This window comes from Meriones unguiculatus, chromosome 18 (assembly GCF_030254825.1).
Source record: "Meriones unguiculatus strain TT.TT164.6M chromosome 18, Bangor_MerUng_6.1, whole genome shotgun sequence".
NCBI classification, from domain to species: Eukaryota; Metazoa; Chordata; class Mammalia; order Rodentia; family Muridae; genus Meriones; species Meriones unguiculatus.
Window position 1 is genome coordinate 30,608,758 of NC_083365.1, and position 11,515 is coordinate 30,620,272.

Genomic DNA, 11,515 nt, shown 5'->3' on the forward strand with positions numbered 1-11,515 from the left:
TTCCCATTACTAGGGTACCCACTTGGACACTGAGCTGCCATGGGCTACATCTGTGCAGGGGTTATAGATTATCTCCATGAATGTTCCCTGGTTAGAGTATCAGTCTCAGAAAAGAACTCTGTGCCTAGATTTCTTGGTTCTGTTGCTCTCCTTGTGGAACTCCTGTCTCTCCAGGTCTTTCTATATCCCCTTCTTTCATAAGATTCCCTGCACTCTGCCCAAAGTTTGGTTATGAATCTCAGCATCTGCTTTGATACACTGCTGGGTAGAGTCTTTCAAGGGCTCTCTGTGATAGGCTCCTGTCTTATTTTCTGTTTTCTCCCTCTTCTGATGTCCATTCCATTTATCTTTCTGAGTGATGATTGATCATCTTACCCAGGGTCCTCCTTCTTGCATAGCATCTTTAGTTGTACAGATTTCAGTATGTTTATCCTCTATTATATGTACAAAACTTTTTTAAAAGTTTTATAAGGTTTAATTCACTGACTCAAACTGATCCTGATTTACATGTAGGGAAAATAAAAACATTGTTTGATTATCAACCAATAAATATAAATGGTTGCATTTACCATTCATGGTTTGTTTTAAGAAGTTACTTTCATCTGTCTTTCTAAACGAGGATTGATCATCTTACCCCATGTCTGCTCAATTGATTATCTTTTTTAGGTGTATAGATTTCATTATGTTTATTATATCTTATAGGTCTATATAAGTGAGTATATCCCATTTTTGTCTTTCTCCTTCTGGGATATTTCACTCAGAATGTGCATTGAACTTATGACAGGAGTCTACTGAGCGCATCTGAAAGACTCTAACTAGCAGTGTTTTCAAAGCAAAGACTCATGACCAAACCTTTGGCAGAGTACAGGGAATCATAAGAAAGAAGGGGAGTTAGTCTGATGGGGAAAGGATAGGAGCTCCACAAGGACCAAATATATCTGGGCACAGGGTCTTTTCTGAGACTGACATTCAACCAAGGACCATGTATGGATATAACCTAGAACCTCCACTCAGATGTAGCCTGTGGTAGCTCAGTAACCAATTGGTTTCCCAAAGTGAGGGGAACAGGGACTATTTCTAACAGGAACTCAATGACTGGCTCTTTGGTCTCCCCACCCACGAAGGGAGGAGCAGTCCTGTTAGGCCACAGAGGAGGGCTTTGCAGCCAGTCCTGAAGATACCTGATAAAACAGGATCAGATGAATGGGGAGGAGGTCCCCCCTATCAGTGGACTTGGAAAGGGGCACGATGGAGATGAGGGAGGGAGGGAGGGACTGGGAGGGAATGAGGGATCGGGACACGGCTGGGATACAGAGTTAATAAAATGTAACTGATAAAAAAAAATTTAAAAAATTAAAAAAAATTAAAAAAAAAAGAAGTTACTTTCAACTTCTGCATATGCAGCTATTGGCAAGTGATACTCTTATCTGGATCAGAAGTGTGCAAAAATACAATTTGAGATTGCAGTTTACATTGTAAAATTGTTTACATGGGCAGTCCAAAACAAGTAGAGTTGGTTTGTTACAATCCTTTAAGGCAGGTTAATCTGTTTGAGTACACAGTAGACCAGAGGTCTTAAATAAAGTGACTTCAAGGTACATTGTTAATTTTGTCTGTGAAGGCCAGCAAAAGCTCAAATTTCTTAGAATACTAGATATTTTCAGAATTTATTGAACACTTTAATTTCTTTCAAATTGATAGTATAACATAAGAAAACTGTGGAAACTATCCTGAATCACCATAGAAATAAAAAGTCCTTTATTTGCCAAAATGTAAGTGCGATGAGATACAAATTTCTGTTTTCTTAAGAAAGAGAGAAAGATATCAACTTAAAAAAAGCAGATTTTTAAATTTATACTCTGAATGGAAGGTTTTTTTTTTTTAGCTTTCGATGTAAAATAAAAGTTAGCAGGAAATGCATAATAAACTCCACTTACACATGCCATTATTGCTGGTTAACTTGAATTAAGCTATCCAATATCGTTAAACTGCTGGATAAAGGATAATTGTCTTAGCATAGCAGTGTTCAGTTGTGATTATAGGAGAGCAATTAGGAGATGAAGTTTGAGATTCTGTAGATTAGGACATTTTACTCAGATTGAGAAGCTTAGTGATCAGTCTCTTCATGGCCACCTTCATGTCTTTGTTTCTCAGTGTGTAGATGGCAGGGTTCAGGATGGGTGTAATCATGAAGTCCAGGATGGCAAGAAACTTATCCACTGGCACAGTAGGAAATGGCCACATGTACACAAAGATGCATGGTCCAAAGAACAAAACCACCACAGTGATGTGAGCAGAGAGTGTAGAGAGGGCCTTGGACAAGTCACCTGATGAATGTTTCCTTACAGTCAATAGGATAACAACGTAGGAGATAATCAGTAAGAAGAAGGTGCCTGTGGAAATAAACCCACTGTTGGCAGTAATCATGAACTGCATTTTTCTGAGATCCATGCAAGCCAGCTTGATGAACTGAGGAAGATCACAATAAAAACTATCTATCTCATTAGGACCACAAAAACTCAAATGGACAACGAAAGCTAATTGGGCCACTGAATGCAAAAAACCAATAACCCAAGCACCAGACAGAAGCAAAAAGCACATCCGTGGGCTCATGATGGTCAGGTAGTGGAGGGGCCTGCATATGGCCACATATCTGTCCCAGGCCATGGCTACCAGCAACACCATTTCAGATGCCCCCAGGACATGAAGGACAAATATCTGAAAGACACAGCCCTGGAATGAGATGGAATTTTGTCCAGAGTACAGGTCAGAAATCATTTTGGGTACAGTTAAGGTGGAAAGACATAAATCAATAAATGCGAGATTTCCTAAAAGAAAGTACATGGGAGAATGTAAATGTGGGTCAAAGGTCAGAGTAAGCACAACAATGGTGTTTCCCAGCACAATGGCTGTATACAACACCATAGAGAAGGCAAGGAAGAAATGCTGTATTTGTCTAGATGTTGAAAGTCCCAGAAACACAAATTCACGCACCTCAGTGTAATTTGTTTTTAGCATTTACTTTTTCTTGCTGTTACCTAAGGGACTGAAAACAAAGAAATTTCAAAAAAATATTTATAATAAACACACAGTTTAAAAACAAATTTAGATTATTTTCTAATTGAATTAAAACAAAATAGTTTTTATTACTCTCTAGAAAGCATTTTTATTTTAGTATGTTTATCCTATCTTATAGGTCTAGTATCTATTTAAAAGTGAGTATATACCGTGTGTGTCTTTCTGCTTCTGGGATTTCTCACTCAGGATGATCTTTTCTAGATCTCACTATTTGCCTGCATATTTCATGATTTCCCTGTTTTTAATTGTTGAGTAGTATTCCATTGTGTTAATATACGACAATTTCTGTATCCATTCCTCATTTGAGGGACATCTGGGTTGTTTCCAGGTTCTGGCTATTAAAAATAAAGCTGCTATGAACATGGTTGAGCAAATGATTGGGAGGGATGAGGGAGGGAGCTACAACTGGGATACAAATGAATAAGCTGTAATTAATATAAAACTATAAATTAAAATTAAAAAAGAAAGTATTTTGAAAATTCCTTAACTCATTTATCTCTGCAACAAGAGTCATTAGTTACATACTATATGCCTAAAACTAGGTCAAACTCATAGGTGAATAATGGAGTTAGTTCATTAGGAGCTAAATAAACCGCAATATCTAATCTGATAACACATTTAAGCAAAAGAAGAGTGAAGTTTCTCAGATATGTGACTCATCACAGTGGTATTCACTCATTGATAATAGCCTTGCTACTACTGAAGAGAATGTTAAAAATTCCAGTCATTGTAATTGGTTCACAGAAAGAATTCTAGATATGTAGACTAATAGAGTGAGAGGAAAAGTGAGGGAGATCAGACAGGAGGACAGGTCAGATTTACAGTGATGGATTCGTGATTAGGATTAATTTTATACTTACACCAATAATAAGCTTGTGGAGTATAATAAGCAATAACTTGATTATAATGACTTACTTGCAAATGGTCAAATACAAAATAGAATAGAAGGGCTTTAAGTCACCTGTTGTGTCACAAGTGGAAAAGTAGGTGGTGTTAGGGGAGCTGATGAATTATTTTTACTGTGCTGTAATTAGTGAAACTCGCAAATCATAGTATTTGCTTCTCATCATAAACTCTAGTTGATTTCAGATGATCATTTAAACACCACTAAACAGAACCAGGGCTGTAGAAGTGATTGCCTGAGTGAGGTTCTTGTTGTGCAGGCATGAGGACATGAGTTCAGGTCCCCAGCCCCTGATTCAAAGACAAGTGCAGAGGCACATGTGCATACCAGTGCAGGAAGTGCAGGGACATGGCGATCCTGGGGGTGCCCGCTTCCAGTTCAGCTGGAAGAGTATGATCAAGGTTCAGGGAGTCAGCACATCTTAAAATAATAGCCAGAGAGTTATAGTGTAAGACAACCAATGCTGAAGATTGCAGTTGATTGTCCTACATATGAGATCTCAGAAAGATTTCTTCTTCTCTCACTCTACCTTATGCCTCATTCCCTGAATAAAGAAATTCTAAGAATGACGTCAGGCAGTCAGGTTTTGCTCACCATTGGTTATGGATACCTAGTAAGTAGCCTATCTAAAGGCAAAAACTGCAGAGGCGATGAGGAGGACTAGGTGTAAAATTTATTCATAACAGATAAAATAAAACAGGACAGTCACTGAGGGGACTAGCAAGAGGTCTTTTGTAAAGGACCTATACTCAAAACTCTAAAGGATCCTTCCTTTAGAGTTTTGAGTATAAGTCTATTCATGGAGATAACCCAGAACCCCTGCACAGATGTAGCCCAGGGCAGTTCAGAGTCCAATTGGGTTACATAGTAATGTGAAGAGGGACTGCCTCTGACATAATCTGATTGGCCTGCTCTTTGATCACCTCCCTCTGGGGGGGAGCAGCCTTACCAGGCCATAGTAGAGGACAATGCAGCCACTTTTGATGTGAACTGATAGACTAAGATCAGAAAGGAGAGGAGAACCGCCCCTATTAGTGGACTTGGGGAGTGGCATACAAGCAGAGGGAGGAGGGAGGGTGGGACTGGGAGGGGAGGAGGGAGGGGCTGATGGGGGGATGCAGAATGAATAAAGTGTAATTGATGAAAAATTAAAAAAAAGATAGAAAAAATGCAAAAAAAAGAAATAATAAAGGTCTGTTCTATGAAAAAAAAAAAAACCTCTAAAGGAATGAAATGCTATCCACAAATTTAAAATATTTTTATTCTGAATATAAAATGTAAATATATTCAATGTATTTTCAACTTTGTGAATGAATCAAATATTTTATTAAGCCACAAAGGTTTCAATTTTTAAAAAGCAGCATTAAGAGAGTGTTCTAAGTTGTACAAAAAATATTTTATTTTCCATCTCCCTAGTTTTTATTTTCCTTGTGTTTAGAATTTCTTACTGAAAATATTGTTTTTTTTTATAATTTTTATTTTTTATATTAATCACAGGTTATTTACTTTGTATCCCAGCCATAGCCCCCTCACTAATTCCCTTCCAATCCTATCCTCCCTCCCTCATCTCCTCTTTGCCCCTCTCTAAGTCCACTGGTAGGGGAGGTCCTCCTCCCATTACGTCTGACCTTAGTTTATCAGGTCTCATCAATACTGGCTGCTATGTCCTCCGCTGTGGCTAGCAAGGCTATTCCTCCTTGGTAGAGGGGGGTCAAAGAGCCTACCATAGGGGGCCTCTGAAAGACTCTAGCTAGCAGTGTATCAAAGCAGATGCTGAGACTCATAACCAAACCTTGGACAGAGTGCAGGAAATCATGTGTGTGTGGGGGGGAGTTGTAAGACCTGGAGAGGACGGAGTGCCACAAGGACCAAATATATATGGGCACAGGGGTCTATTCTGAAACTGACTCTCCAACCAAAGACCATGCATGGATAAAACCTAGAACCTCTGCTCAGATGTAGCCCATGGCAGCTCAATATCCAAGGGGGTTTCCCTATTAAGGGGAACAGGGGCTGTCTCTGGTAATACTGTTTTTATGGGAAGAAATATAATCATTCATTCAGAATGTAGATACTCATAAGGTGGGCAATATGTTAAAATACAAAGAATATGCTTGGAACAATAGCACAACTTTTACAGAGAACTCACAACAGAATCAACATATACAGTTAACCAGTCAAACAGCTCTTTATGTTGATCCCCATTAGTCATTCTTTTCCTGCTTTGCCAATCAAGACAGGAAGAAAAGGAGGGCTCTGGAAAGGCAGAAGGGATAGATGAGCACAAGATCCCTAATGTTTTTAAGGTTTCAAGATAAAATCTTATTTTGCAAATTGCATATGAACAAATGTTAATAATTAGCAAATTTTAAAATGTAGGCATTATTATAAAATTAATATAAACATGTGACACACATATATATTCACACATGAATATAGTTGAAAAGTGTCAATAGTGAATGAATTAATTTCAGTATATACAAATAATGAAAAATATGAATATTTAAAACTCACCTGAATAATTCTACATATGCAAGTCTAGAGGGATTCTACTTAACTGAAAAACAAGAGAAAATATAAAAATAGTAATATGATTATTTGTGAATATGTTTGAATTTAAACATTCTTCATGAAGAAGCACCAAATAATACCAGCAATGGAGAGGGTTCAAAGGTAGAATTCCATGTGGCTTTCGTTCTTTAAATTCTGTATTCCTGTATTATTTAAATGGTTTAAAACAATGTAGTATCAATGTTAATTAATAGTGGCCTTATAGATATAAAATATTAGGTTCAAGAAGAACATAGCTATAAATTCAATGGAGTGATGTCAGATTTACCCAAATATCATTTAAAATTAAAATAAATGTTTAAAATGTGAGAAAAATTATTTTCTCCAAAATGTATGTATGTCAGTCAATAACAGATTCATCATCAATGTAAAAACTCACAACTATGTAGTCCATCACTACTTCCTTTAAAATATAACATGTATTTGATTAACACTAGAAAAGCAAAGATGATGAAAGCAAAAGAGAAGAGACAAGGGAAATGAGAGGAAATAGTAGGGAAGGTAGAATAAAACAAGACAAAACTATAAAGGTGACAATGGGAAAAAATTACAATAAAATTTAAAGCAAAATTTTAACATTGCTTCCTTCATGCAGATCTAACACGAAGAATGAAGCAGAAGAACAGGCATCAGCTGCAGAACAACCAAAACAAGACAATCAAAGGTAGCACACTAATGGAATATTTTCCGAGTCTTCTTGTACCTACTCACTTTGAAATTGAGTGGCTACCCTATTCAGAATATCCCTGTGTGGCTGTCAAGCCATTAGTCTCTAACTATTGGCTTTTTTTCCTGAATTCATCTGATATTTACTTTATAAGATCATTAGTTTCTAAGAAAATATAATCCAGATGACAAAGTTGTTTTGAAAATCAAGATGAAACCTAGGGTTATACAGAAAAATTTGCCTTCTAAATTGATTTTGGGAAGCCCAGCATGAATAAATGTTCAGTAAGTATATGAAAAGAAAATTATGAAAAAGAAAAACAGGTAGGCACCTTTGTGTGTAACAGAGATGCTGTGCGTTAGCTATACAAGGAAAATAACTGCTGAGTGTGCTATTAATGTTCACTTACCAGCCATCCAAAAATACCAGCAAGCAGTACTTCTGCTATTACTATATATTTTAGGAAGTGTCCCCTCTTGGATGCTGCGTGCTTGGTGCTTCTTACTAATGCTACAACTACCTACAACCTTTTCAAAAGCATTTGGTGACCACCTGATGGCTGGTGATCTAAGTCTCCAAGCCATTTACCATGGGAATTGTATTTCTGAATCCCATGACCTTAAAGAGAGAAATTCTAGTTGTTTTGATATGTTTGATGAGAAAGAAAAGAAAGCAAATATTTTGAAAGAAAAACAACACTGAACATTTTATTGCATAGTATAAATTATATATGATTTTGGCTGAATTGAAAACCAAGTAGCTACTAATTCATTCTTATTTAAATTCCTGTTAACATATTGATTCGGAAAACATTAAATTAAATTATGACATTTTGATACTTACATATACCTTATAATATTAACTCCTTCAATTACCCCTCTCATCCACCTCTCCCTACTATCTTCAATATACCTGATTGTCCCCATTTTATTTTCATGTCGTCATACATGAGCTTAGATTTTACATATGAGACAAAGTACTCTTAATTGTGAGACTGGCTTATGTCTCCAGACATTATCATATTTTCTGACACTTGAAAGATATGCAAGGGATATTCTAAAGAGCACTGACTTTAATGTTTAGCTTAATTTATGCAGTTAATGTTTCCACTTTAAAGTTATCAATATTATCACTTATATTCCATATATGACACTACTTCCATTTATAGACAAATATCACCAAGAATGTCATTATATTGAAACCAATTTTTTTCACATATATTTTCTGATAGACAGTGTTTCTGAAAACATAGACCACACCACTTTCTCTTTCTATCATTGTTATAACATACAAGTGGGAATTCATTTCTATTTTGATTTTAACTTTTCTCAGCACTTATAGATCCATTTTATTTCTATAATAGAAATGTGAGGTATATATAAAATGTTTTTCTTTAGCATGTGAGTAAATAATATTGCAACTCATCTCTAAATAACTGGGCTAGAGTGCCTGTTTCTAGTGACAAATTCTGCTCAGTGGTCTTTATTTATTAGTTAATTCTACACTTATAGAATGTCCAGAATTCTGCTCAGAAAAAAACACACCTGCAAACAAACCAAACACTATACATCTTTAGTCACAAGTGTTAAACAACAGATATTTTAACTAACTTACTATTCACTACCCTTATTTTACTACTTTGTAATAACACTTAACTGCTCTCAAATTAGCATTTAGTTTATTATTTATAACTTTGTTTTGAATCAAAGTATACTTTTTACCTAGCATTAAGTGAAAAGGAAAAGATAAACATAACAAAAAGAAAAATATAGCTGGTCTTAGCCAAAAAGACAAGAGTCAGTAGTCAAAAAATTATTCTGAATGACTATTATGACATAAAATACTCAATATTTCTCACTTATTTTTTCTTTCTTTTTTGTACTAGTATTTGATATTTATTTTAATTTTATTTTATAATTTATACCTGTATACAATGTATTTTGGTTACCTTCACTTCCTAGTCTCATCTCTTACCACACTCTTGTTCATAATGGATCCATTTTAGTTACCAACTTTCCTGGTTTCTTGTCAATTTTTTATGATGCTCTGCATTTACTTAGGGTTGCTTGCATACATATGGGTATGAAATCGTTTACCATGTTGTGGATATTTTATCTGTAGTTACACCACTCAAAAACTGAGCTTTCCTCCACAGCTTCCATTTAGCTGCCTAAAGCCCCTCAGGTTGAGTGAGGGCCTCTATGAATTCTTAAATGTAAGGCTGTAAATGCAACCACCATGTAATGTTCAAAACACAGTGTTTCACAGCACTTTCTCCCATTTCTTCCACTTTCTGTCCCCTGTTCTGGAGCATACCAAGAGTCAGGATGGAGGTTAAAATTGATATAAATATCCAACTTGTATCTGAACACTCAGCAGTAACTTATTCTTTGTACTTTCTAACTGCTTCCCACTGTAAAAAGAAGTTTCCCTAATCAAAGTTGAGACTATCACTGATCTGTGGTGTAGAAAAAGTTATTTAGGAGGTGTTGGTATAATGTTCTTATGGACTGTATGTAATTTGTCCTTGTTCTTTCAAATGCTGATTTATCTACCCCACTATCTTATTTCAATCCAGACATGGCATTGTGATGTTTATTCTAAGCATCACCTGTCTCAAGTTTGTGTAAACATGCTACCATTTGTTCACTGTATTGTTAATAAAACAACCAGTCAATGCTGAGCGATGGAGAGAATAGGGTTGGAAATCCTGGTCCTGAAGAGAGGAGAAAGAAGCAAGTGGGACTTGGGGAGGGATATGGGAGGAGATGAGGGAAAGAAGATGGGATTGAGAGGTATAGGGGGAGAGCCTACAGCTGGGATAAAAAGTGAATAAACAGTAATTAATTAATTAAAAAAAGCAAGTGGGAGTTGGAGAGGAGAGATTGGCAGCAGAGTACTTGGAACCATGAGGAGAAATGAACTGGACCTAAGATATGACTAAAAGCAAGTATAATGTGGGGTATCTAAATGGGAGAAAACTATGCGGGAGTGGTTTAAGATGGAGTAACTATTACCCAGCATTGTGCTCTAGGTTCATTAAATAAATCCTAGTCTCTGTGTGGTGATTTGGCATACAGCTGGTTTAGGAATAACTTCTGTTTTACTAAAAGATAAATAAAAAATAAATATTAATAATCAACAAGAAGGAAATTCGACAACACGGCCATTTAGCAAAGCATCTGTAGTTGTAAGTTTCCCACTGTGATCTATGACCCTTCTAGTCAGGTTTCCAGTATGAGCCTTATATTACCTTCTGTGGAGAGCACCTGGATTCTAATCAGAAAGCAGTCACTCTCATAACCACTCGATAAAATATTCATCTTTCTCCACATGTTTGCTGGCACTTGTTTTCTTGATCATAATCATTCTTACTGGTGTGACATAGACTCTTCAAGTAGTTTCAGTTTGCATTTTTCTGATGGCTAATGACATTGAACGCATTTCCCGTGTTTATTAGACATATGTATTTCTTACTTTAGAATTCTCTGTTTAAGTCCACAGTTATTTTGTTACCTTATTGTTTGTTCTGTTGGTGTTTAGTACTTCAGTTCACTGTAAATTTTATACACTAATTCTTTACCAGATGTGTAGTCAGTGAATATTTTACCCATTCTCAGTCTACCTCTTCACTCGGTGGACAGTTCTCTTTGCTTTTATTTTCAAGGTCTTCATTTTTTAATATTGACCTGATTTTCTGATAGATTTGAGTCTTATTGAGATGTTTTGACAAGTATTCTCTACTTTTTCCTCCTTATGTCTCAGTGTTGAGATCCTGAATTCATATGTAGTTAATATCTGTGCAAGAAAAGAGATAAGATCTAGTTTGAGTGGCGGGACAAGATGGCTGCTCCAGGAGAACAGGGCATCTGAGGAGCCGGAAAACATTTCCTGTACAGCAACCAAGAGACTGAACCCTGGGCCCTAAAACAACAGCAATCATGTTTTTCAGGTGAGAGGAAACCCCCATGGCATGGGAATCAGTCTATATCACTCTCAGGTCCAGACACAGGGAGTTTCTGCACGCCAGCTAGCTGGCAGAGACTGAGCGGTGCTCCCCAGGGCAAAAAAGAGACAGGAAGTCCCTGTCCCAGAGAATCCACAAGGAAGGAAGGAAACTGTACTGACTTAAATCACCCAATCCTTCCCTGGAAAAAGTCTCACCAACCTGCGGGGCTGAGACGCCATCACTGAGCTGTGCTACAGACACAGGCACAAACAGTGGCTGCACGCCAGCTGTCCAACTGGGTCACAGCAGCTGATCATTAAATTTACACAAGAAACCCAGAAACAGG

General features: G+C 36.7%; 1 protein-coding gene across 1 annotated transcript; it reads right to left on the reverse strand.

The window, feature by feature from the left end:
- Nucleotides 1-2,079: 2,079 nt before the first annotated feature.
- On the reverse strand, nt 2,080-3,018 carry LOC110564178 (olfactory receptor 4F15-like). Its single transcript, XM_021661506.1, has one exon. It carries the CDS (start codon nt 3,016-3,018, stop codon nt 2,080-2,082), a length of 939 nt encoding a protein of 312 aa, XP_021517181.1.
- Between the last annotated feature and the right edge of the window lie 8,497 nt (nt 3,019-11,515).

Excerpts from the sequence above, each read along its gene's own strand:
- LOC110564178 (XM_021661506.1), bottom strand. The coding sequence starts at position 3,018 with ATGCTAAAAACAAATTACACTGAGGTGCGTGAATTTGTGTTTCTGGGA.